At 42.1% G+C, this 26,664-nt stretch overlaps 2 protein-coding genes and 1 long non-coding RNA gene across 3 annotated transcripts; 2 read left to right on the top strand and 1 right to left on the bottom strand.

Moving 5' to 3' along the window:
* Nucleotides 1–512: 512 nt before the first annotated feature.
* LOC125912262 (uncharacterized) lies at nt 513–7,921 on the bottom strand. Its single transcript, XR_007454652.1, has 4 exons — nt 7,841–7,921; nt 2,233–2,279; nt 1,802–1,888; nt 513–705 (listed from the first exon to the last, which is right to left on the bottom strand). It is a non-coding gene; the product is annotated as an uncharacterized LOC125912262 (long non-coding RNA).
* On the top strand, nt 4,389–11,072 carry CHIA (chitinase acidic). Its single transcript, XM_049616583.1, has 7 exons — nt 4,389–4,554; nt 7,061–7,185; nt 7,367–7,490; nt 7,773–7,958; nt 8,697–8,816; nt 8,903–9,044; nt 9,798–11,072. Exons 1-7 carry the CDS (start codon nt 4,399–4,401, stop codon nt 10,076–10,078), a joined length of 1,134 nt encoding a protein of 377 aa, XP_049472540.1. The 5' UTR covers nt 4,389–4,398; the 3' UTR covers nt 10,079–11,072.
* A 2,780-nt stretch (nt 11,073–13,852) lies between these two features.
* On the top strand, nt 13,853–25,204 carry PIFO (primary cilia formation). The gene is made up of 5 exons (XM_049618412.1): nt 13,853–14,045; nt 21,862–22,004; nt 22,611–22,709; nt 23,456–23,586; nt 25,018–25,204. Exons 1-5 carry the CDS (start codon nt 13,871–13,873, stop codon nt 25,202–25,204), a joined length of 735 nt encoding a protein of 244 aa, XP_049474369.1. The 5' UTR covers nt 13,853–13,870.
* The last annotated feature ends 1,460 nt before the right edge of the window (nt 25,205–26,664 follow it).

The raw sequence follows: 26,664 nt of genomic DNA, 5'->3' as shown, positions 1-26,664 counted from the left end.
CTTACCTGATTTCCTCTTCTCTCTGGATCCGATAGCCTTCGCATTACGCCCCTAGGCTCTTCCATTCTTCTTTCATCATTTTAAATTTCCAAGAGAATCCTGACATACACAAATCATATTCTCTTAATTTCAGTTGACTCTAGTAACATTTCTACCCTCATTGATACCATGGGCATGCTCCTAAAAGAAAGGCTTGTTTTCTTCCAATGCTTTGTCTGACTTTCTCATCCCTTATCGATGGTTTCTTGTTCTCCATTCATCTTCCTGCACCGCCTCATTTTAATTGCTATTATTTTTATTTACATGCTTGCGTCCTTGGTCTAACTTTTCCAGGTATCAAAGTTAGTAGGAACGGGGATAGAATTATGCAAGTTATCTATGTTCTGCTGTTTTGAGGGTTACTTCTCTTTTCTCCCCTACTATCCTACTGAGTTGCTAATGTATCATAAAAATGTCAGCTAGAAATTCAGTCATTTAAAGGGGTTAAGTGAGTAAATTGCTTAGAGCCAAGCTATAGCCATAGTTTATTAGTTGTTCTAGAGCTGTGATTTACAAACTTTTTATAGTTTCAGAACCTTTTCTAAATGAAAACTGTAGTTCAATGATGCCCGAAGTGCTCTGGTGGAATCAGGGAGAGGCATCTGGAGTCTTGTCTCACAGTTCATGGTTCTTCTCTTCTACCGTAAGGGCTCCTAAAAGGTGGTTCTAAAAAAAAAAATCCAAGCCCCAGGAGATATTGAATTCACTGCTTTAGAGGATGCCTTGTCTGTGGAAGGCTGTACTCCCCAGTTCAGGGAGGTGAAGCATGGATGGATGTGTACTCATTGAGTACAGTACATTCTGGGTAATTTCAGTAAGTACATCTTCCATAGATAGTAGACTTTGAACTCTGCATTCAGTGACATTTATTACTGACATGGAAGGTGGAAGAAGAGAGCACCGTGGCCATTTTTGACTAAGAGGAGGGAAGTGTCAATCTATTGGTGCCTTCACTGAAAAGCCTACTCTTCGGCATAATCCACGAGTGTCACTGGGCTATAACAATCTATGGCACATAAGACGGCACCCAAGGCCTCAGAATTAGATTCTACAGGATATAGACAATTGGTACAGAGCACATGTGTTTTCTTTCACTCTAGGTCTGGCCCTTCTGCTGAGTGCTCAGCTAGGTAAGTCATGAACTCTGTCTTTTACCTTTTCCTACCATAAACCACAAATCTTTATAAATTACTCATAATGCAATTGTCGATTAATGTATTTTTTTTAAGTAAATCAAGAGATAGGCCACATGAGGGAAAGGGAACTACTGTCTACTTCACAGACAGATGGGTTTGACATTGAGAAAATCTGTTGTTTTGGATTGGCTGTCACTGCTATTCTCTTTAGCATGACCACCGGGCATTATAAATTGGTATTCACCGGGCTTCACAGGACTACCGGACATATTTTCATAAGTGGTTCTTAGGCTTAAGATCCCCAAATGAATCTGTTGAAGTGGAAAATAACCAACTCCAAGTCAGTCACTAGTTTCCAAACTAGAATCTTTGAACTCATCTGCAAGGGTATTTACATTCAGCACCACCACACAGAGATCAGGCATTGAGGCAAAGGGAGGGAAACAGAGGCAGGGCCAAAATTCACAGCGCATTTCAGTGACACTTACATCAGGTCATTGTTTTCACTTCTTACTACTTTCAGGTTCTGCTTACCAGCTGACATGCTACTTCACTAACTGGGCCCAGTACCAGCCAGGCCTGGGCGCTTCAAGCCTGATGACATTGACCCCTGCCTCTGTACTCACCTGATCTATGCCTTTGCTGGGATGCGGAACAACAAGATCACCACCACTGAATGGGATGATGTGACTTTCTATCAAGCTTTCAACGGCCTGAAAAACAAGTAAGAGAGAGGGAGATATCTAATTTGGTTATCTCCTAGGTCAGTTCTTCCCAAACATAAATGTGGAAACAACTCATGTGGGATCTTCTTAAAATGAGTTCAGAGACAGCAAGACTGAGGTGGAGACCAAGATTCTGCATTTCAAACAAGCTCCCGGATGATGCTGATACTTCTGGTCCAGGAACTATACTTTAAGTAGCAGACATATAGATAACATAACACATTGCCTTCTCTAGAAGGTATTCAAAATATATCAGGTCTGTGTCTTTGATTCCCTGTCAATATCTTTTTTTTTTATGACCCAAGAAGCTGCAAGCCATCTTAGCTACTCACATCAGAAAGCAGGAGGTGGAAGATACTGAAGATCAGACATCACTGAACTGAAAAAAATCAGAAGTGTCTACTGTAGTTTAAAAGTTCTATTTGTGTAAAAATGAAACAAAACAAAGAAACGATAACCCTAGTATCTTCTAATTTCTGATTTGTTCAATTTAGCTATTTCTAGGAGAAAAATAAGGCTATAGGCCATTGCTATAACCAGTAGTGGTATTGTCTTGAATGTAGCTACTAGAATTTAAGTTATGATAAACAGGAAATAAACTCCTTTAGAGTGGTATTTCTTGAGGTGTGATCCATGGACTGTGAATCAAAATCACACGGGGCACCTGATAAATATGCCAAACCCTCTCCCAATCCAAACGAATCAGAATCTCTGAGAAAGAGGCTAGAAACCCAGAATTTTAATGTTTTCCCGTTCTGACACTTGCACTCCATTCTTGTATGAACTGTTTGAGAACTGCTATTCCAGAAAGTGTACATAACTTTAAGCAATTGATTTATATTCATTATCTTGGAGGCTGAGAAAGCAATTAAGCTCAAGCAATATGTCATCTGATGGAATAGAATATGGTTCAATTATGCTTTTAAGTTTTATATATATTATTGCTATTCGATTCCTAATTTTACAAAATCCAGTCCCATAATTTGGACTTCCCTAAAGAATTATGAGTGCATTTATTATTTTTTTAATGTTTATTTATTTTTGAGAGCGAGAGCAAAAGCAGGGGAGGGGCAGAGAGAGAGAGAGAGAGAGAGAGAGAGAGAATCCCAAGCAGGCTCCATCCACACTGTCAGCGTGGAGCCCAATGTGGGGCTTGAACCCATGAACCGTGAGATCATAACCTGAGCCAAAGTCAGATGTTCAGCTGACTGAGACATCCTGACATCCCTTGAGTGCATTTATGGTAACAACACAATTTTTTTTGTCGTTGAAATATAATTAACGTAATTATATCGGTTTCATGTGTGCAATACAATGATTCAACAATTCTATACATTACTCAGTGCTCATCATGATACAGTGTACTCTTGGTCTCCTTCACCTATTTCACCCATCTTCCCCACCAGCCCCCCACATCCCCTCTGGCAACCACCATTTTATTCTCTGTAGTTATGAGTCTGGTTTTTTACTTGTCTCTTTTTTCTATGTTTATTTGTTTTGTTGATTAAATTCCACATGTTTGAAATCATATGGCATTTGTCTTTCTCTGACTGACTTATTTCACTTAGTATTATACTAAGTATTGAATAACAACACAATTTTTATAAAGAAAGTCTTCAGTAGTGAAGGAAAATTATCCTACAGAATATCTTATCAAGGCAACATCAAAGTATATGACCAGACCCAATAGTAAAGCGATATAATTTTAAATAGAAGGATTCATGGATCTTGAAGTTTCTCTTTTCTATCCTTTGCTTTATAGGAACAGCCAGCTGAAAACTCTCCTGGCCATTGGAGGCTGGAACTTTGGAACTGCCCTGTAAGTCCTCTGTGGGAGAGCCTAGTGTTCATTTGCTATTGAAAACAAGCTGTGTTTCTTTAGACTTCACAATCTAAGACAGGGTATGAAGGATCCACATTAAACAAACAGGCTACTGGAATAAATTACTCTACCAGAATAGCAATATTAAGGTAGAACACAATTTATTTTATATGTTTACATTTAGATGGATATTCTGAGATTCCATTCACAGGGGTTTAGTTACGGAGATTTCAAAACGACCTCTTCTTAGAGTATTTCAAAAACACAACCCCTGCAAAGGGTGTTATAGTGCTTCTATTTACCTCCTGGGGGAAAAGAAGAGAAAGTCAGGCAAATAAAAAAGACTTTCTGAAGGTATATGAACTTGGGGGGCTATCTGGAGAGAGAACACAGTGAGCTGGGTAACCATGTGTTCAAAGCAACAAGCGCAACCTAGGAGAAAGCTCAGAGCCGGGTGGATCACAAAATAAATGGAGTGCTGAGATTCCACGGCTGCGGAATACTGATTACAAAGGACAGGAGAAAGCCAGAACCATACGTACATCTGGGCTGTGGGTCTCCGTGAAGGGCTCTGAGGCAGAAACATAAAAGTCTGATTTTACTACAAAGTGTTGGGACCGCCAAGGCATTCCCTCACCCTGTGTTTGTTCTTTGGGTCTCCTGCAGCTTCACTGCCATGGTTTCCACTCCTGAGAACCGCCAGAACTTCATTGCCTCGGTCATCAAATTCCTGCGCCAGTATGAGTTTGATGGGCTGGACTTTGATTGGGAGTACCCTGGCTCTTGTGGGAGCCCCCCTCAGGACAAGCATCTCTTCACCGTCCTGGTGCAGGTGAGGAGAGATGTGGCAATCTCTAGCCCAAGAAGATTCAAAGCCTATTCCTTCCAGTGATAATCTGGTGGTTCCCAAGTGCAACTAAACTGGAATTTAGAATGACAGAATCTTTTCATCCCAAAGATTCTTAGATAGCATGCCTTCATTCGAAGCTTTTCATAAGGATAACAACAACACATGTGTGCTACATGCCAGGCACTATTCTACTGTATTCTACTATTCTAGGAATTGTAACTCATTTCACCTGTACATCTATTCTATGATCTAGATACTATAAGTACCATAATCTGTATTTTACAGAGGAAGCTAAGGTTTAGGTAACTTGCTTCATATCACACGCCTAGCAGGTGTCATAATTACCCATGCGGTCTGGCTACGGAGCCCACTGCTTCTAACCATTACACTACGAGACTGTCTGTTATTACTGAGCACTTACTCACTCTGTCCCAGACACTGGGTGAGGTGTCAGGTTGGAGATAAGAATAAGATAATCCTTGGCTTTAGGGAACATGAAATGAGGTGGAAGGTTGGAAAACAACCAACAATTACAGTATGCTTTGATCAAGCAGCACAGAGGCAACCTAATTCTGCTCTGGGGCAGGATCAGGAAGAGTTTCCTAGAGAAAGTGACGCTTGAGCTCAGTCTTGAAAGCAACTAGTAATAGCAACGAAGCGAAGATGGGGACTGCACAGATGAAGACAGAGGGACGATTGTGAGGCCACACGTGCACAGGAATAAAACCATGTGGGACTTGTACATTATGTTAAGGAATTTGGACTTTACTCTCAAGGCTATGGGGCAGCTTTGAAAGTAGTGGAGAGATAGGATGAAACTTGTGTTCTAGAAAGACAACTCTTGGCTTAACCATGGAGGACAAATTCAAAGGAGGTAGGAAGGCAGGGATACAGTTAGGCTATTGCAGTAAGTCAAGCAAGAGATGCCAAGGGAACCGAACAGAGGACAGAAAGGGCAAGTATGCAAGGGTACAATCAATTGGATTTGGACACCGATTGAAAGTGGAAAAGATATGTCTTCCAGTTTCTGACTTTAAGGAGTGCCTTCTTGTCCTCTTAACTAAAATGTAAATACAAAAAGAGTAGATTTGGAACAAGGAGGACTCATGAATTTGTCTTTGGGCATGAAGAATGAGAGGAGTCTATAGGACCTCCTATAAGAATGCCCAGTAGTCACTGAATGAAGACCAATCTAGAGCTCAGGACAAAGAACCTGACTTGATATACTGTATTGAAGTCATCAGAAGAGGAAGATAATTCAGAGATCACCAAGGAAAAGTGAATGGAGTAAGAAGATCCAAGGATAATTTTTAAATTTACCCTCTCAAAATAGAGAGTTTCTTTTTTTAACTTTTTTTTTTTCATTTTATTTATTTTAGAGAGAGAAAGAGAGAACATGATAGCAGGAAAGAGGGACAGAGGGAGAGAGAATCTTAAGCAGACTCCACACTAGCATGGAGCCCCAACGTGGGGCTCGATCCCACAACTCTGGGGTTATGACCTGAGCCAAAATCAAGAGTCAGATAGATGTTCAACTGACTGAGCCACCTAGGCAAGCAGAGATTCTTCCTATACTATTCCATACAGCAGATCATCAGCCAGCCTCCAAGGGCTTCAATATTAAGTAACTCACTAGTTGAAAAGTCAATCTACTTATTTGTTGAACAGCTCGAGAGATCAGAAAGAACATCTCTATTCTTAGCCGAAACGTGCCTCCAATCATAATTTATAACTTCCAGTCATTGGTTCTAGCTCCACCCACTAAAGTAACCAAGAAAAAAAACACCTTCTGTAATCTATCAGTTCAATATTTGCAGACAGCTACAACATCCCACCTATAATTTCTCTTCTTCCAGTTTAAATATCCTACTTCCTTTAACCAGTACCACACGACAGTTTTCAGACCCACCCTTCCGTGGAACACACTCTGGCACACCCTAAGAACACAGTTATAAAAACTGAACCCAGTCCTCCGAATGAGATTAGAGTCATACAAAATAAAGGTGCTAGGGCTGAATGGGAACCTATCACCTGGCTGTAGCCACTTCCCTTACTGGCCAAATCAGCGTTTCATTTGATGGGATGTCAGTCCTCCAAGGTAGTTCATTTACTGGATGAAGGGAAGCAACATCTATACCGCTAAAAGCTGGATATAAGTTCCTGCAGCAACTGTGAGTTCAAAGTATAGTGATATAAGTGGAGCTCTGACTGGTCATCTGGGACCTGCATTCTGGTCATGACCTGGCTACTAACTTGCTGTGGGACTTTGGTGAAAATGTCTAATTTCTATTCATATTAGATACCACTAAAATGGACTGGTATCATCAATACTATGCACGTTATCGGGATATTGAAAGACTAAAAAGTAAGATAAAACACATGGAAACATCTTGAAAAAGAAAAGCATTATACAAACATACCTATCATGATTATTCAAGGAGCTAAAATCAGATTCATAGATGACCTACAGTGCTTGCTTATTCTATAGGAAATGCGTGAAGCTTTTGAGCAGGAGGCCAAGCAGATCAACAGTCCCAGGCTGACGGTCACTGCTGCAGTAGCTGCTGGCATCTCCAACATCCAGTCTGGCTATGAGATCCTCCAGCTGTCCCAGTGAGTGATTCCCCCTATCCTCAAACTCCTGTAGCTCCCTCTTTTGCAAGGTAGACTTGTCCTTAGTCTGACTTGCTATTCAGGGACCTTGTTTAGGAGGCTTTGGAAGTGGTATCGCTTGCCTGCATATGTGTGGAAGATGACCATCAGAAATGTTTTTAAATCCCTTACCCCACCCCAGGTACCTAGACTACATCCATGTCATGACCTATGACCTCCATGGCTCCTGGGAGGGCTACACTGCAGAGAACAGCCCCCTGTACAAATACCCTACTGACAAGGGCAGCAATGCCTACCTCAATGTGGTAAGTCTCTGCACGCATGCACATGAAGACCAGAGATGAGGCTGTAAATCACATGGAGATTCGGGGACAAAGAAAATTCTGCAAATGTCTCACTTGGATAACTATGCTCCTTAGTGGCTGATCATATCCCATTAACTATGATTTCACCAAAATGTTTTGAAGAAATATTACCTGTCTGTTATTAACATCGTACAATTTTGCCTGTTAGAACAGTAAACTAATGTCACTAAGCATTGGGTCATCAGCTGGGTGGAGCCTCTGGCTAACCCACTGCCATTGCAGGATTACGTCATGAACTACTGTAAGGAAAATGGGGCCCCAGCTGAGAAGCTTATCGTTGAATTCCCTACCTACGGCCACACCTTCATCCTGAGTGACCCCTCCAACACTGGCATTGGTGCCCCCACCTCTGGTGCTGGTCCTCCTGGGCCCTCTACCAGGCAGTCTGGGTTCTGGGCCTACTATGAGGTAGGCAGACTGGGCTGTACAATGGAAATTCTGTGAATTCCAGGGCTGTGCTGAATGGTAGCCTTAGGGCTAGAATCTGCAGAAAGCTTGAACGCTCATTCAGTCCACTACTTATCTACTTAAAACACAGCTATCACTCTAAATGCTTGAAGTGTTTAAATAATCAACTCACTTACCTAATCCAGTCTGAAGAGCACTTATTTTTTTTAGAGTTTTTAAAAAATGTTTATTTGTTTTTGGAGAGACAGAGAGAGCGCGCACGCACAGGCAGGCTAGGGTCACAGAGGGAGGGGGACAGAGGATCCAAAGTGGGTTCCGTGCTGACAGCAGAGAGCCCAATGCAGGGCTCAGACTCACAAACCTCAAAATCATGACCTGAGCCGAAGTTGGACGCTTAATCGACCAAGCCACCCAGGCGCCCGAAGAGCACTTATAATGTGCGATATTCAAGCATCAGATTGCAGATTTAAGGTCATTTACATTAGCACCTAAGGGAATGAAAGAACTATATCTCTCATATTAATGTGGGCTCCCAAAATTAAGCATTAAGAGTAGGGATAACGAGAGTATTTCAAAAGCAACTTGATCTTAATTACTGCAAATAACAACCCATAACTAGAAAACAGAAAAATCGCCCAATTAGAGACATGAGAAAAACAAAACAAGGAAACAAGTGTCTGTTTTTTTTCTTTCATGGGAGTCACATTTAAAAGATTTGAATCTCTTGATTTTTTAAAGATCTGTACCTTCCTGAAAAATGGAGCCACTCAGGCATGGGACACCCCTCAGGATGTTCCTTATGCCTATCAGGGCAACCAGTGGGTTGGCTATGATAATGTCAAGAGCTTCAATATCAAGGTAAGGTCAGCCCCTCTGCCATGCTGTGGGCCCAACCTTAGTCCAGGGAAGTAAAATGACCTCTGCTGTCCTCTATCCTTAAGCAGGCTCAGTGGCTTAAGGAGAACAATTTTGGAGGTGCCATGGTCTGGGCCATAGACCTTGATGACTTCACAGGCACTTTCTGCAACCAGGGCAAGTTCCCCCTGATCAATACCCTGAAGAAAGCCCTTGGACTGCAGAGTGCAAGTAAGTGACAACAGGAGGATGCCCAGGGTAGACAAATGCTCCTTCTCTAACTCAAAAGGCAGCTCTAATATCTGCCCACCCCCACTGTCCAGGGAGTCACTTCTCATTTCACCTCACTGCTCTTGCCCAGCTGAAACAGGTGCTGCATTCTTTCCCTACCCTTGAACTTCCAGGTCAGCCATGTTATGCTTTTATGGCAAGCCAGACCTACCTGGGTGAGTTTTCTAGGTCGGCTAAATCTTAAAGGAAAGCCTCAAGAAATTAGGCTGACTTTCAATATATAAGCATTTATTTTCTATGAACCCCTCCCTCATTAATAGTCTCTTTCAGCCCTCCTGGAGATTGAACAAGAGCCTTCAGCACTGCTCACATGTTTCTAGTCTGTACTTCAGGACAAATACCACGTCCCTAATTTTTTTTCCAGACTTTTGTCCCAGAGGTTATTGGCTTGCCACATATACCCAGATCCTAAGAAACAATTTGGTACATACTGGTGCTCAGTGATTTTTTTTTTTTAATGATTTTGACATCATTAAGAAGAGAGAACGTTTTCAATTTAAAACTGAGTGGCTTGAAATTATAGCTCTTCCTAATTCCTGAATATGGAGTAATCATGTGATCTCCTCGCTGGCAGGGATCCTGAGCTAACAGCACTCCACCTCCAGACTTTCGCCTCAAGGCCACTAGTCTCCTCACCTCAAGGCAATCTGGGTGCCCCTTCCAGGTCCACTCATCTGCTTTGTGCTATTTCGGGTTGCACCGGCCCTGCTAAGCCAGTTGAGCCCATAACCTCTCCTCCCAGCTGTGGAAGTGGGACCGGAAGTGGAAGCGGGAGCATCTCCTCCGGAAGCAGCTCTGGAGGCAGTTCTGTGGGTAGTGGGTTCTGTGCCTGCAAAGCCAACGGCCTCTACCCCGTGGTGAATAACAGAAATGCCTTCTGGCACAGAAGGTACGTGAATGGAGTCACGTACCAGCAGAATTGCCAGGTGGGGCTTGTCTTTGACCCCAGCTGTGAATGCTGCAACTGGGCATAAACCTGACCTGTGCCTCCATTCCTGAGGGTTCGGAACAGTCTCCCTTGCTTAGTGCATCTTGCTCCTGCCTAGAGTTATGCAATAAAAGCCATCAGTCAAAACATGAGTGTCCTTGGTTTTAAGTGATTTGGGTGGAAACCTTTCTAGATGTGAAAATACAGTCTGTGCAGGGGTTGGAGAGCAAAAGAGTGTGTAAGGAAGTGGGGGGGTAGCGACAACCTCACAGTCTTCTGTTTGCCTCAGTTGATCTGCGTGAAGGCTGGAGGCTGTCATGAGGGAGGGAATGTTTGGATGTTTGGTGCTGGGATGGGATGAGGACATGAAGAAAATAGGTCCGTAGCCTGGTGACTGTCCTCGGGAAAGAGCCAAATTGACTCTGTGAGACCAGGGAGCACAAGCCTGTGTGGCTTGCTCAAAAAGCAGAAGCAGGGGGCATTGTGTTCACAACTGTTAAGATCCCAAACCTGGCCCAGCACCTTCTAAATTGGCAGCTTTGGGAAGATCTGTGAGATAGACTCCTTTTGAAATGTCTGCCTACCCCATGGGCCAGCCATGTCCCTTGATCAGGAGATTTTCCCCTTCTTTGAAACCATGGCAGTGGTCACCAACTGCTGTGCTTATACTGCATGGTCTCCTTGCCTGACTTGGCTGATTGACTAGGATGGACATCAAGAGGGCCAATCAGATTATTAACACTTGAAGTCTGCAACAGACAAGGAATGGCTGTTACACCCTGAGAGTGGCTTGTTTTCGGATGCGTAAACTCAGGAGCTATAGTGAGAGACTGCGGAGAAGGGAAGTTGCCCTGGGCACACAGCAAGAAGAAGACCAAAGGGGAGCTACAGAGAAAAGCCACCATGCCAGTTGGAGAACACTTACAGATGGCTTTCCACCTTTTGATTCTAGATCCTTCCTGAGACTTAGATGCCTTTCTGCCTTCAGACTCTGGTGAAGCACCTCTGTCACTATATGATAAATTCCTCTTTGCTGCTTAAGCTGGCTTAACTTTGTTTCCTTTATTGCAACTAAAAGAATCTATAATAACAATATAATGACTCCTTTTTTCTGGCAGGCTTGCAGTATGTTAAACTCTGTTCTAAGTGTTTTAGCTGTATTTTATTATTTAATTCTCCCAGCCACCTTGTGAGGGAAGATAACATTAATTGCTGGAAACTGAGGCACAAAGGTCACCTGCCCAAGAACACACAGCTAAGTTGCAGAGCCAGATCCCAAGCCAGGCAGGCTGGCTCCGGAGCTCAGAGTCCTAACTACCATACTTTATTGCCTCCCTTGATAGGCTTCAGTGTTCACATAGTTGGTGGCCACCTTGGTGGTAGTGATCAGGCACATATAGCTTTCTGGGTAATGACCACATAATCATGAGTTCACAACACTTATTGATTATTATGTGCCAGGTAATGTTCTAGGTATTAAAGATATAGTGGTAAACAAGATAGGGACTCTACCCCTATGATGATTGTATTTTGACGGTGAGAGTGTTAGGCAAAAAAGTGTAACAGTGACAGAAAGTGACAAGGGGCGGGAAGTACAGGAAGTTAGTTAGTTAGTTTGGGCAGTACAGGAAGGCCTCTGTGGGGCAGTCCCAAATGAGACAAGCCTTGACATTCAAGAAGAGCTGGGCATTTTGAGATCTGGGAAGAGGGCATTTCAGGCAGAGGTGCAGCAAGTACAAAGTCCTTGAGGTGGAAACGAACATGGCACGTTAGAAAAAAGAAGACCGAGGTTGTGCCAGGGTAGTGGGCACAGGAAAGAAATAGGCAGGGGTCAGACCACACCAGGTCTTGCAACATGGTTAGAAGTTTGGATTTTATTGTAAGTGAGCTGTGCAGCCATTGGAAGTTTATAGCAGGGATGGAGAGGTGGTGATATGCTCTAAATTCACCACTGAGAAGACAGAGCTGGCATAGGGTTACAGAATGTGGGGAAATCACACTTGTGGGTGATGATAGCTGATGTATTGACTTCTGAGGGCTTACATGACATGCTTTGGAGATCAGAAACATAAATATGAGAGTGTCGTCAATAAGGAAGTGAAAGCAGAAGTCAGTAAAATTGAGTATTATTATTAATGTAATCGCATCTCTAACCAAAGAATAAGAGAGTCTAGAGTAAAATAGAGCATAGGAATTTGGGCGGTCCCTTTGGAAGGAGTTTCTATTTAGATCAGTGCTATGGCAAATAACACTGAGGGGACAGGAGGATGCAAGGAACCGGTCTTGGTGAAGGACATGAAAGGGGCCATTGACTCCGAGGAAAAGCATCTTTGAACAACACAGTGGCCAGCTGCTAGATTAGAATGGTTTCCCAGACTAATGTCTTTTTCCAATGCCACTATTTTCCCATAAAGATTTTTTTTTATTTTTTAAAAAAATCTGTATTTATTTTTGAGAGAGAGAGAGAGAGACAGAGTGCGAGCAGGGGAGGAGCAGAAAGAGAGGGAGACACAAAATCCGAAGCAGGCTCCAGGCTCCAGGCTCTGAGCCGGCAGCACAGAGCCCGACGCGGGGCTTGAACTCATGAAACTCAAGTTTATGACCTGAGCCGAAGTTGGACCCTTAACCGACTGAGCCACCCAGGCTCCCCTCCCATAAAGATTTTGATTCTGTCACCATGTCTAGAATGCAGAAATTACTGCAGCCAAAAAAAAATGGTGCCCTGCCCCCCCTCCCGTTTTTTCCTGCTACATTTACTATCAATTAGTAATTCAAATGAATGTTTACTGCATACCTGCTACTTGCAAGAAGAGGACAGGCTCAATCCAGCTCTAGAGTCATGACGGTTCTTATCACACCTCCTTGGACTCATCTCACTCCTGCCCCTGGAACTATTTCAGCCTCTTTTCTGTGTCTCAAATAGTCCAGGTATGTTACTGCTTCAGGGCCTTTGCACAAGCTACAGCACTTTCCCCAGATCTCCATTTGCCTCTGGACCACCCTTTCTTCAGGCCCTTCCTTGAAACCAGCTTCTCAGTGAGGCCATTCCTGGCTGCAAACCTAAAATTGAAACCTCCTTTTTTCTTTTCCCCTTCTGTGCTTCTTTTGCTTTTTCTTGGTACCTGCAATATCTTACATTTTATATATTTGCCATTTTTATTGTCTGCCTCCTCTGCTAGAATTAACCTCTAGGAGGACAAGGATTTCAGTACACTACTATGTTCCCATTGCCTAGAGCAGTGCCTGGCATATATTACAAGAGTTTAATAAGTATTTGTTGAATAACCAAATCCATGAGGGCAGGAAGGGAGACAGGAGCTATCAAGGTGAGTCTTCCAAGCATGAGACTAGGTACTTCGTATAGGTTATTTCCTGTGTGGTGAATATTGTCCTCACATTATAGGTGACAAAATCGAGATCTTGTGAGAAAAACTTGCCCTAAATTATGCAATTAATAATTAGCATAACTGATTTTTTAAATGTTTATTTATTCTTGAAAGAGAGAGAGACAGAGCATGAGCAGGGGAGAGGCAGAGAAAGAGGGAGACACAGAACCCACAGAGCCTGATGCAGGGCTTGAACCCACCAACTGTGATATCATGACCTAAGCCGAAGTTAGACGCTTAACTGACTGAGCCACCCAGGTGTCCCTAGCGGAGCTGACTTTCGAAGTGTGGTCTTTATGTTTATGTAGCCTTCTCACCAGAATGTTGCCCTTCAGAAAGCAATGTCACAATGACTTCTGGAGGGCTTCAAGGGTGGGGCTGCTGCCTAGCAGCCAGTCTTAGTCACACCCTTCATTTTCTTGGTTAAAGTCTATTTGTGTCAGTGGTGACTCATGGAGCTGGTAAATGAAAGGGACAGGCTGGCTGAAAGTCCCTCCGAGGAGGACATCTGGCCCAGATATTCTTGGAGATATTCAAAGTCTATGCCATCCGATCCATTTGGGAACATAAAAGACAACCGAATCACATCATGGATCACCCAGCCATTTCTTTGGAAATTTGCTTATGGTAATCATGTTCCTAAACTCTAGTACATGTATGAAAACTCATTCCTTCCGTATGGGAATCTAACTGGAAGGAGCTGGGATATGCATGGGATGATATAAGAGCCCTGACCCAGGCAGGGCTGGGGCAGTGGTCCTCTCACTGAGTCCTGAGCCTTGATAAAACATGGCACCCATTCAGATGAAAAGGCAACATTTTAATTTTTTTTAACTTGCACAAAGGTACTCCTGGAGTTAGCTGTAGCCCTGGGCAGGGAGGTGGTAGATTGGAAGTGCATTAACATCTGTTAAATGCCAATTATAAGTCAGTCATTTGCTGTGGAAGATGTGTCCCTTGTTATCTCTTAAGTTCTCATGGCAGCCTAAAGAGGCAAGAAATGATTAGCGCCATTTTACAGACGAACCAAGGCTAAGTAACTTCCAAAAGTCATGTAGCCAGTAAATGGCATACCAGTACCTATCAGAAACCAGTTCTGAGAGTCTCAAAGCCTATGTTTATTCCTCTACTACCAGACAAGAAAGACTGGTGCTTAAGAAAGTCTGGAAAGTGGATTTAGAAAGTCTATTTTCTTCTCTTCCTTCTACCTTCTGGAGACACACCCATACTCCAGCAGAATCCCTATTCACTGGATCAGGGGATCTCAATTCTATTTGGATCCAAGTCCTGCTTTGAGTAACAAATTATTTTGTAATACCCCCTTTATTATCCTAAAATTAAATTCATGAATAACACAACCTACCACACATAATTTCAGAAATAACATGATGCCATAATTGTAAAGGCAAAAAATAATTTCTAATAAAATAATATGCATTTCAATATATAAATGCCCAGATATAACTACTTTACAAGACAATGAAGTAGTCAGACTCTTGCACCATATAATAAATAATGAATAAGTCTAGAATTAAGAAAGAAGGCTAAATGCCATTCATACAAGCAGTTTAGGAAAACAAATAAAGCAGATTTATAAGTGGATGCCAGAACAAAAACTTGTTAGGAAAAGTGATAACACTCTAGACTTCCTGGTTCCTGATAATAATAAGAATAGCTTTAGTTAATATAGGGATAATACTTGACAAATTAAACTATTGAAGTAAAAAAAGGAAAAGGGGTTTGACTATGTTATTTATTAAAAGAAGTAAGTAATGTTAATGTGCTTCCTCTGGGATTGCCAGATTTTTTAAAATATACTATTTTATCGTTCTATCATGCATACCAAAAAAAGCCCAAATCGTATTGGGCATCAGTGAGATATGTAGGGTGAACTCCTCAGTATAAGCAGTACTCAGGTCAGAAATGGAACACCTCTGGGGTGCCTGGGTGGCTCAGTCGGTTAAGCGGCTGACTTCAGCTCAGGTCATGATCTCCCAGTTCGTGGGTTCGAGCCCCGCGTCAGGCTCTGTGCTTACAGCTCAGAGCCTGGAGCCTGCTTTGGATTCTGTGTCTCCCTCTCTCTCTGCCCTTCCCCTGGTAAAGCTCTGTCTCTCTCTCTCTCTCTCTCTCAAAAATAAATAAGCATTAAATAAACAAATCATAAAAAAGAAATGGAACACCATTATCACCCGAAAAGCCCTCTTCATACCCTTTCTGTTTTTCCTTCCACCCTCCTCTAAAAGGTACCCCCGTTCTAACTTCTAACACATAAATTAGTTTTGCCTATTTTTGAATTTATGTAAGTGTACTCATACAGTATGTAAATGTTCGTGTCTAAATTATTTCATTCACCACTGTGAATGTGCAGGGTGTTGTTCCTTTTCGTTGCCATATAGTATTCCTCCGTATGAGCATTGCACAACTGAATTTTCCATTCTACCATTAATGGACATTTGGTTATTCCAGTTGGGACTATTATGGATCATGTTGCTTTTAATGTTCTTCTACTTGTCTTTTGGTACACAGTTGTATGCATTCTTGCTGAGTAAACACCAAGGAGCAGGAGTTTTTAGGTCGTGGAGATGTCTATTTCAGCTTTGGTAAATACTGCCAAAGAGTTTTCCAAGGTGATTGTATCAATTTCCTTTCACACTAAAAGCTTATTCAAGATTTCCAGTTGTTTCACATCCTAGCAGCACCAAGTGTTACCTGTCTTTATAATTTTAGCCATCTTGTGGGTTGCGCATTGTGGTTTAAATTTGTAATTCCTTTATGACTGCTGAAGTTGAGCATTTGTTATATGTTTACTGATTATTTGGATATTCTTCTTTCTGAGCTTCCCATTCAAGTATTTTACCTATTTTTTTTATTAAGTTGTTTTTTCTTATTGATCTGTAATTTTTTATTAAGTTGTTTCCCCTTATGATCTGTAATTTCACGTTGATTGGTAATCTGATCTTAATCTATCATAGATCAACACTATCCAATGGCAATATAATGTGAGCAACGTGTTTAATTTTACATTTTGAATGCCACAGTAAAAAAAGAGTAAAAAGAAACATGTGAAGTTTATTTTCCTATGTTTTATTTAATCTGATAGATCCAAAATACTATCATTTCAACATGCAACCAATAAAACATTTACTAATGAGATATTTTGTACTGTTTTTCACTTGAAGTCTTTAAAACCTGAGGTGTATTTTACACTTACACACATGTCAATTTAAATTAGCCACATTTCAAGTGCTGATAGTTAATATGGGTAGTGACTACTGCATTGGATGGACACTGCAGGTCTCGATGTTTTTGGTGCTTATATCTTCCTCCATATCTTGGCTTAATTTCTCATTTTTCTAATGGTATCTTTTTTTTAATTAAGTATTATGTTGAAACAGTTTCAAACCTAAAGTTGCAAAGACAGTACAAAGAATTCTCTTACCTCTTTACCCCAGTTCTTCAATTGTTAAATGTTCTCTCTATCACATGCACGCTCTCTTTTTCTCTCCATATATATATACATATACATCCAGCTGACCTTTGAGCACATGAGATTAAGAGTGATCACTCCCTACGCAGCTGAACATTCACATATGACTTTTGATTGCCCAAAAATGTAACTGACCGCTTACTGTTGACTAGAAGCCCTACAAATAATATAAAGAGCTGATTAACGTGTATTTTATATGTTATATGTATTATACAATGTATTCTTACAATAAAGTAAGCTGGAGAATATACAACATTATTAAGAAAATCATAAGGAAGAAAAAATACATTTACAGTACTATACTGTAAAAAATCTGCATTTTACATTGTTTCTCATCTTTTATACTTTTTTCCCTGTATTTTCTGTCCTTTTGCATCACCAAGCTTCAAGTCTGAATATGTTCTTCTGATTCATTTTCCTATTTCTTTCGTTTTTTCAGCTTTTATAATCTGCTTTTAAACTCATGAATTGAATTCTTGCTTTCAGAGATGGCACTTGTTATTTCTACAATTTTTATCTGATTCCTTTTTATTGCTTCTAAAATTCTCTGGGGCGCCTGGGTGGTTTAGTCAGTTAAGAGTCCAACTCTTGATATCGGCTCAGATCATGATCTCGTGATTCGTGAGATCAAGCCCTGCAGCCAGCTCTGCCTGCTCAGGATTCTCTCTCCCCCTCTCTCTTCCCTTCCCCCACTTGCTCTCTCTTCTGTCTCAAAATAAAGAAATAAACATTAAAAAAAATAAAATTCTCCAATTTATCATTTAATTTTCTTGAATATAATTATCAGCTTTAGCCCCTTTGCTGAACTGATTTATCACTTAATGCAATATATTTTTAAATGAGACAAAAATCTACTTAAAACATTATACCAAAAATCAAATCTATTTATCCCATTCAATTAGACCACTGCAGCAGAGTGGGTGGTTTCCCAGAATAATAATTCTTTTTTTTTTTAATTTTTTTTTAACGTTTATTTATTTTTGAGACAGAGAGAGACAGAGCATGAATGGGGGAGGGTCACAGAGAGAAGGAGACACAGAATCTGAAACAGGCTCCAGGCTCTGAGCTGTCAGCACAGAGCCCGATGCGGGGCTCGAACCCACAGACCATGAGATCATGACCTGAGCCGAAGTCGGACGCTTAACCAACTGAGCCACCCAGGCGCCCCAGAATAATAATTCTTATAATGGCCTCATACATAGCCAAATGAGGAAAGTAGATAAACTGTCTCATAAAACTAGAACAATCTGCATAAATATTAGGCATCCTCTTGATGTTATAACTATGGTTAGACATGTATATGATGGGAACTGCTGAATTCTTAAAAGTCTTCATCAAAACTGGCCACAATATAAAACTTTGCCTAAATATTCTTCAGTACTAAATAATCACCTGCATAGGTTCCTTTGCACTTCATCATCATTCAAACATCAAATCCTTGATAATCCTTAGAGTTACCTGAAGTTCTACCTTCACTTCTCAATTTTACCATCACACCGTTGCTTATGAAGGAGATATATGTAGCACATCGACAGTAATATTTATTTATTTATTTATTTATTTATTTATTTATTTATAGAGAGAGAGTGAGCAGGGAAGAGGGGAGAGTGAGGGAGCTAGGGGGTGGGGGGAAGAAGAATCTCAAGCAGGCTCCATGCTCAGCGTGGAGACCAATGTGGGGCTTGATCCCATGTCCTGGGATCATGACCTGAACTAAAATCAGTAACCGAACGCTGAACCAACTAAGCCACCCAGGTGACCTTAGACGGTCATCTTTGATTGTACTGTGTTTGGATTGGCAATAATGAAAAGTTGATAAATTTGCATCAATCAGGATGCAAACTGGTGGACCCAGTTGTGTGTTATATTAGTAACATAAACAGGAAGATTGATGGGGAAAATTTCTCTTTCTTGAGAAAGAGATCTTTATTGACTTTTTTTTAGTGTCTGATCAACTTTTTCTTTTAGCCTCTTACCTTGCTTTCTCTTTCTTCCTATGTGTACCCTGCAGTTTGGAGGCTTACTCTAAAATCTCAGTCAAGTACAGTTACTTTAAAGTCCATGTTTGAGAACTCCAATCTCTGGATTTCCTTTGGGTTTATTTCTACACTTTTTTTTTTGTATGAGTGGCTGTTTTATGTTGAATGCCAAACATTTTGCATGAAAAAAATCATAAAAATTAGTTGAAGATTTGGATGATTTCTATTCAGAGATTATTTACTTATTTACTTATTTATTTATTTATTTATTTATTTTCTGGTATGCAGTAAGGGTACAAGCAGATCACCTTAAAGCAGTATGGAGACTATATAGATATGAAGCTGGATTTCAGGGTTTTTTGAGAGCTGGTCTATTTCTTATTTACCCTTATTCCCATAGTTTATCTGTATAGGGTCCCAACTAAAAGCCCAGGGTGTTTTCCAGTCTCCCATCCTCCACGGCCAACCTAATTTTTGGTCCCCAACTTTCAGAGACACACATGTCCAAATTTCCGCTCAAACCCTGTGCTTCTCGGCCACTCTTTGATTAGCCCATGTTGAAAGGGAACATCAGTACTAACTGTGGCTCACCACTTTGGACTTCCCCCTCTCTTTGCAGTCTTGGCCCTTTATATTCTTCCTTCCTTGGTGTATCTTGGATGTCTCCAACTATATCTTTTTTATTTAGTCCAGCTTTTCTACCTGTTCTTAGCTGGAGTATTAGTCTGAAGCAAACTAGTCCACCAATGAGAAAACTGGGTGCCAAAATATCCAAGTACTTTGCAAGACATGTTTCATATCACTAATAATGTAAACACTAATTTCAAAAATACTATGAGTACCTAAAAATATTAATATTACCTGATGGGGCGCCTGGGTGGCTCAGTTGGTTGAGTGTCCAACTTTGGCTCAGGTCATGATCTCACAGTCCGTGAGTTCCAGCCCCATGTTGAGCTCTATGCTGAGAGCTCAGAGCCTGGAGCCTGCTTTGGATTCTGTGTCTCCCTCTCTCTCGGCTCCTCCCGCTCACACTCTGTCTCTATCTCAAAAATAAATAAACATGAGAAAAAATTTTAAAAAATATTAAGATTACTTGAAATATTAATGAAAGTGAAAATGACCAAATCAATACCAATATTTTTACATTTTATTTATCATCAGTGTTACTGCAATTATATTTCGAGTAGACAGAATGCTTAGAGTAAATTATACAATAATTTTGAGATCATATCTTTGTTCCATTTATAAGCTTTGTTTCTCACACAACCTTCTTCTCTATTATTGGGCTTTCTGCACTATTACTTGTAAAAAATTTTCTTAGTGCTGTTATATATAAGTCAGGCACAACCAATTATTCCTGTAAAGTCCGGCAAGATATCTGAATATTATGTAGGACATGTGACAATTCACTTTGTGACTGGGCAATGCACTGCAGAGGTGGCCAGCCTCCCTGGCCCAGTGACCAGGAGCATCCCCACAGTAATTTTTTTTTTAATTTTTTTTTCAACGTTTTTTATTTATTTTTGGGACAGTATTTATTTTTGGGACAGAGAGGGACAGAGCATGAACGGGGGAGGGGCAGAGAGAGAGGGAGACACAGAATCGGAAACAGGCTCCAGGCTCCGAGCCATCAGCCCAGAGCCTGACGCGGGGCTCGAACTCACGGACCGCGAGATCGTGACCTGGCTGAAGTCGGACGCTTAACCGACTGCGCCACCCAGGCGCCCCTCCCACAGTAATTTTTGACAAGCAAAATGTTTCCGCAAGTTTCCAAAAAAAAAAAAAAAAAAAAAAAGCCCTGCATTAGATGTATAAAATCATCCCTGCAGACAATTCTAGCCTGGAATACGTGTGGCTTACAGGGTCATCTTTAGAGGCTAAAGGGTAGCACGAACGAGCCACGTGTGATAACTCCTAAAGCTATCCAAAACTCAAAACAGGTTAGTGTAAATATTCAGGACAAAGGTAAAGGCAACACGCACTCTGACATTTCTTCTTGGGTTAGGATGGGAGCGCTCATGAGGGGGCTGGAAACTATCTTCATAACCTCTTGCAATTGTCACCTACCAAGTACCAGGACCTGATTGCTTTCATCCTGTTTTCCCAATCCTGCCAACAACCCTGTAAGGAAGAGTTTTTATTCCCAATTTGGACATGAGGAACCGGGTACTTAAAACACTGAAGTGACTGCTCAAGATTTTAAAACCATCAGACACTTCTGTGATTCCTCTGCAGTCCCACTGCTCCACACAAGGCTGCCAACCGTTTTAAAGCCCCGTGCGTGCCCCACTTAGAGGTAGAAGGGGGCAACCTGCGGGGAAAACTGGATCTAAAAGGGGCCTAATAGGGAACTGTCTAGGCTACACTCCATTTAGTCCTCCATTCCCCTGCCGTAGGCATGGCCCTGGGAGCCCTCTTCAGCAGCACATCCCCGCCGGGTGGCCCAACTTCCAAAGCCCTTCCGCTCAATCCCACACCTGCACAGCCCCTGCAGCCGCGTGTCCTACAACCCTTCCCTGCACCTGCGCCCAACGCAGAGTTCACACTGCTCTGGGACCTAGGGGTGCGCGGGAAGGCGGGGCAGGGGGAGGGTCCCGCGCAGCTGCGCAGGCGCACGCGGCTCCCGAACAGCAGCGCAGGCGCGCGCGGAGCCGCTTCCCTTGCATTCGCGGCGCCCCTGCGTTCTCTTAGCAACGCTGTACATAAATGCCAGCCTGGCTGCGCACGCGATGTGCTTCAGCAAAGCGGGTGCGCGGGGCTGATAAGGGAGTCAAGGATAGAGGGCAGGAGGGAAGAGTGGGGAGGCTGGCGGGCGAGAGGATGCAGTTCTTCCCCTCCACGGGGTTCGGTCTGGTTTTTGTTCTCTGTCCGGCCCAGTCCTGGTCTCGGCTTCCACACACCCCACGCGCTCCCTAAGCGCTCACTTAGACCCAGGGGCCTTCCTCATGTGGAGTTTCTCCTCTTTCTTGATCTTCAGATTCGCTGGATAACTACTCCTTTGGAACATGTCAACAGAGGAAGCTCTTTCCTCAATACTACCCCCCAAACTTGTTGGGGAACAAGTTTATCCCTCTTCGAGGAGCGCCCCACAGAGGGCCTGGATGTTACATAGCAGAAGATGTGAGTATTCACCTTCCCTTGCGTGGGTCTCAGCTCCCTATTCGAGGACACCCGGGTTGCATGGAAGAAAAACACGTGATCTTTGAGGTGGCCGCATAGGAAGGTGCCCTCGCCCTCTAAGGCCAGCTGTCAGATCCAGTGTCGCAATTAAAGGACTCTTGTCTCCACTATCAACACCCACCAACCACAAGCCTCTCTTTATATAGTCTTTTATGTAGTACTCACTCCATTTCCACCTCCAAACGCCTCTGAACCAATGCCTCCCATTAGTCCAACCTTGGTACCTTGCTGTGCTGCTAGGTCATGAAATAACGTAATCTGACCAAGGGTGGGATTAGGGCAAATTCAGCTCTGTGGAGCCCACAGGACTGGATTCACTGGAATGCACAAGTCATTTACTCTACGTAGCCAGCCACGTTTCCTTGCAGATGTATCTGCCTTACTTTATATAATTGTTTCTATAGTCCTCACTCACAGGAGTAAAAAAGAAAGAGCAACTTTTGCAGAGAAGATTCAGATAAGAACATTTTGAGTTCACTCTGTTTTGATAACTATAATATTCATTATGTGTTTTCTTTCTTTCCTTTCTTAATACACTACCTGAAGATGTATGGATTGGCATACAACCTCTCTAGGATCCCAACCAGTAGAAAAGGATATACTTTTGGCGCCAGGACAGCTGTGAGGTTTAAGTCAATCAACAAGGTTAGAAATGGCTGAATGTGCTTTGATTTTAGTGTGACCCATGTTGCTGTATGTATTTGCTGCATGTATTTGCATCCCAGAGAGAACAGGGTGTTACCCAAAAAATATCCCCTGCAATTCAAGAAAAATATTTAGACCAAGGCTGTTAAGAAATATATCTGAAAAACTTGGATGTTAGTATCTCAAATGTGTATCAGAGCCCTGGGAGAGTGGAAAATGATCCTAGAAAGAACTAGTACCAAGACAGGGCTTCAGGGCTGACACAGATGATGTTACAGAAGCTTTGTTTATATGCATCCTATCATCTTGTAAGAAAAAAAACAAATTCCTACCTTTTAACCCTTTTGTGTGATTGGATTTCAAGTCTAAATGTCTTCAGTATAGGATCCTAATCTGTTGTTGAACATTTTTCTGACACTTGAGCTCAAGGAGAGGGATACTGGATCTAAGAAATCTCTGGGTGGGATGACAGACACAGCAGGTGCAAGAAGTCACCTTGGTCCTTTTCCGCCTATAGGTGTCTTTCTACAGCCTCAGCATATGTGTCTTTAGGTAGCTGAACCCCACCCTCATCTTGGGTTTCTCCCTACTGTAGGTTTAAATCTGTAGCTGCAGTAGTGAAACCATAGTGATACATGAACAGAAAGAGGATCTGTCTGTTTTCTTTAATTAGAGGCTTTGTATGTGTGTGTGTGTATATATATATATATCACCCTCTAACATGTTTATCTTTCTCTGAAAAACAGGACATGATGCTTTACCCTGGCATGTACCAGACTGCACATCCTCGGGAGCAAAAACACAAACAAAATTTTGCTCCATTTAATACCTTCTTGCCTCGATTTAGGACAGACTCAAAGGACACTTATTATCCTGGGTATGTCTCCTCTTTCCTGGAGTCCTTCAACAAACAGCAATAGGAAAGGACGTACAACGGAGAGGCTCCATCCAAACCATGTCAGCTCAATAAGAAACCACCTGTGCATCTTTAAAGAGCCAACCCCTTACCTTCCAGATCTCTGGCATTGTAGAATTCTAATTCACAGTGGTTCATTCAGTCAATGTTTATAAACGTGCCAGGCACTTTTAAGGGTTCCTGAGGTTTTGCTTAGTTAAACCCATCACGCAAGGCTCCTCATTCCTTGGACCCTACACTCCGGAGTCCAGACAGATGAGAAGTAAATAAACATGAAAACATCAATGGTAATTAGGACAGTTACCATACAATTGAGTAGTCAGACAGTGACACTTCTGAGAGTGAACTTATTAATTACACCAAAACAGTAGCCACAAGCTAGGACTGTCATGGGCACACCAGACAGTGTGGCGAGCTGGCGATGTGCTATGAAGACAGTAACCGGGTGATTAGATGGATGGCGCTGCTTTGGCAAGGATGTCCAGAAAGGTCTTTAGGGGAACAGACACGTGATCTGAAGTCTGAGTGACAAGATGGTGCCAGGCCTGTGAAGATCTGAGCCCAGGGCCCAGGGCTTCCCAGGCAGCAGGAACAGCAAATGAGAAGGCTGTAAGCTGGGGAGGAACCGGTGGGCAGAATGAAGAGAGAGGCTGGTGTGGCGAGGGTGTGCTAAGCAAGGAGGAACTGAATGCAGGAGGAAGGCCAGGGCTGAGCACGTGGCCCTTATAGACCAAGTGCTTCAGGAAGCCATTCAGCATGTGTGCAACTATGGGGCAGAGGGTCAAGGTCTTTGCCTGATTCATGAGAAATCCAAGGATCAGACAGTGGGTGTAACTTTCTCAAGGTTGCATGAAGGAAGTGAAAATGTTGACTCTTGGCCCCCATGTCCATCCTAAGTGCTGTTTCCAACACAGTGAAGAGTCTACACCAAAAACAAAGCGTTATGAACAAAAGCAATTATAAAATAATGCCATGTCTATCAAAATTTAACAGCCTTCTCATCCTGAGATTGCTGATTGGATTATCATTACACTTTTACCACCAGTTTCAAATCATGAGCAGTACTTATTCATGACTGTGGTAGATCTCTTTTTCTCACCCACCACTCCTGGGATCTTTTGGTCTCTCCACCAAGGATACTGAGTTGCAGAAATATTTTTTAAACTAGAGTCAATGTTAATCCCAACTGGATGGCAAGACTAGATATAATCTTTCACAGAAATACATTAATAGGCAAGCAAACCCCACACTTGCCCCACATTAAAAAAAGCTAATTGGGCTATTTCCTTTTCTCAAGGAGTTAGGCCAAGTTCAGGGATGGCTGTGGTACTGATGGAGTTTGTATACAGTCACTAAGTCATCACATGTGATGCTTTGTATTTTTATTTCTAGCCCTGGCACATACAACCCAGAGATGAAGCCCCCCAAAAAAATCACCTGGCCAATGAAATTTGGATCTCCAGACTGGGCTCAGGTTCCATGCCTACAGAAAAGAACCCTAAGAACTGAGGTAATCGGACTGGACTTTTGTGGAACCCTCTTCCTTATGTATCAGGGGTTCTTATCCAGAAGTGTTTGAATGAGCTACAGGAAGTCCTTACTCCCGGGACAGTAGATGCACATATTAGATTATATTTTTGAGAGTTACACAGTTTCATTAGATTTTTAGAGGTGTATATGACCGAACAAAAGGCACATTTTCTCCCTTAATCCTCAAATGCTCTTCTGGTGTAGGAACAGAACGATCCCTAGATGATAGAGGAGGAAAAACAGGCTCTGATGGATTAAGTGATGTGTCCAGATTGACATCTTTTTTTTTTAAAATATGAAATTTATTGTCAAACTGATTTCCATACAACACCCAGTGCTCATCCCAACAGGTGCCCTCCTTAATGCCCATCACCCACTTTCCCCTCCCTCCCACCCCCCATCAACCCTCAGTTTATTCTCAGTTTTTAAGAGTCTCTAATGGTTTGGCTCCCTCCCTCTGTAACTTTTTTTTTTCCTTCCCCTCGCCCATGGTCTTCTGGTAAGTTTCTCAGGATCCACATAAGAGTGAAAACATATGGTATCTGTCTTTCTCTGTGTGACTTATTTCACTTAGCATAACACTCTCCAGTTCCATCCGTGTTGCTATAAAAGGCCATGTTTCATTCTTTCTCATTGCCAAGTAGTATTCCATTGTGTATATAAACCACAATTTCTTTATCCATTCATCAGTTAATGGGCATTTAGGCTCTTTCCATAATTTGGCTATTGTTGAAAGTGCTGCTGTAAACATTGGGGTACAAGTGTCCCTATGCATCAGCACTCCTGTATCCCTTGGGTAAATTCCTAGCCCAGATTGACATCTTGAATCTAGATCTCGTAACTACTAAGCCAGTGCTCTTTCCATCACACCATTTGAGTATTAGATCACCCAGGGGCTGTAGACCATTCTGGTAAGAACATGAATTCATGGGACAGACTGCTTAGGTTCAAGTACTAGCTCCCATATTTACTGACTGTGTCATCTCGGGCAATTTTACTAAGCCTCCATTTTCCTTTCTTTATAATGGGTATAAAGCAACTAAAAAAATTAAGAAATAAATAAAATGGATATAATAATAGAATCCATCTGATAAGGTTGTAAAGATAGAGATAAGGTAGAGAAGCATCTAACAGTACCTATAACATAATAATAATAAACTTTCAATCCATGTGAGTTATCATAATTCTGGGGGTGCCGGGTTTTTTAAAGAGGAACCTTGGATTAATTCTACAACTACGTATTAAATGCCTAATGCATTCACATCACGGCAGCTAGACCTATGAGTAACATGGAGGAATCAAACACATAATCTTTGTGTTTGAGAAGTTTACCAGCTCTTCTCAGAGATTTGTCAAGTAGAAAACAATTCCTAGCATGACAGCAGCAGAGGAAGGTGACAGAGAGTAGCTGTACATGCAAACATTGACAGCATCCCTGAGACGAGGCTCCTCTGGGGTGGGCTTCAGCCGGGCCACACCGGCAGCGACGAGCCAGGAAGACCAGAGGTG

This window comes from Panthera uncia (genome assembly GCF_023721935.1).
Source record: "Panthera uncia isolate 11264 chromosome C1 unlocalized genomic scaffold, Puncia_PCG_1.0 HiC_scaffold_4, whole genome shotgun sequence".
Lineage (NCBI taxonomy): Eukaryota > Metazoa > Chordata > Mammalia > Carnivora > Felidae > Panthera > Panthera uncia.
The sequence above is the reverse complement of the archived record's forward strand: the minus strand, read 5'-3'. Positions and strand labels throughout refer to the sequence as shown.

Bases quoted from the DNA above. Each gene is read 5' to 3' on its own strand.
- CHIA (XM_049616583.1), top strand. From the start codon at position 4,399: ATGGTTTCCACTCCTGAGAACCGCCAGAACTTCATTGCCTCGGTCATC. The intron at 7,491-7,772 runs GTAAGTCTCTGC...CTGCCATTGCAG, and splicing joins GCAATGCCTACCTCAATGTG to GATTACGTCATGAACTACTG. The intron at 8,817-8,902 runs GTAAGGTCAGCC...ATCCTTAAGCAG, and splicing joins TCAAGAGCTTCAATATCAAG to GCTCAGTGGCTTAAGGAGAA.
- PIFO (XM_049618412.1), top strand. From the start codon at position 13,871: ATGGAGCTGGTAAATGAAAGGGACAGGCTGGCTGAAAGTCCCTCCGAG. The intron at 14,046-21,861 runs GTAATCATGTTC...CTTGATCTTCAG, and splicing joins TCTTTGGAAATTTGCTTATG to ATTCGCTGGATAACTACTCC. The intron at 23,587-25,017 runs GTATGTCTCCTC...TTTTATTTCTAG, and splicing joins AAGGACACTTATTATCCTGG to CCCTGGCACATACAACCCAG.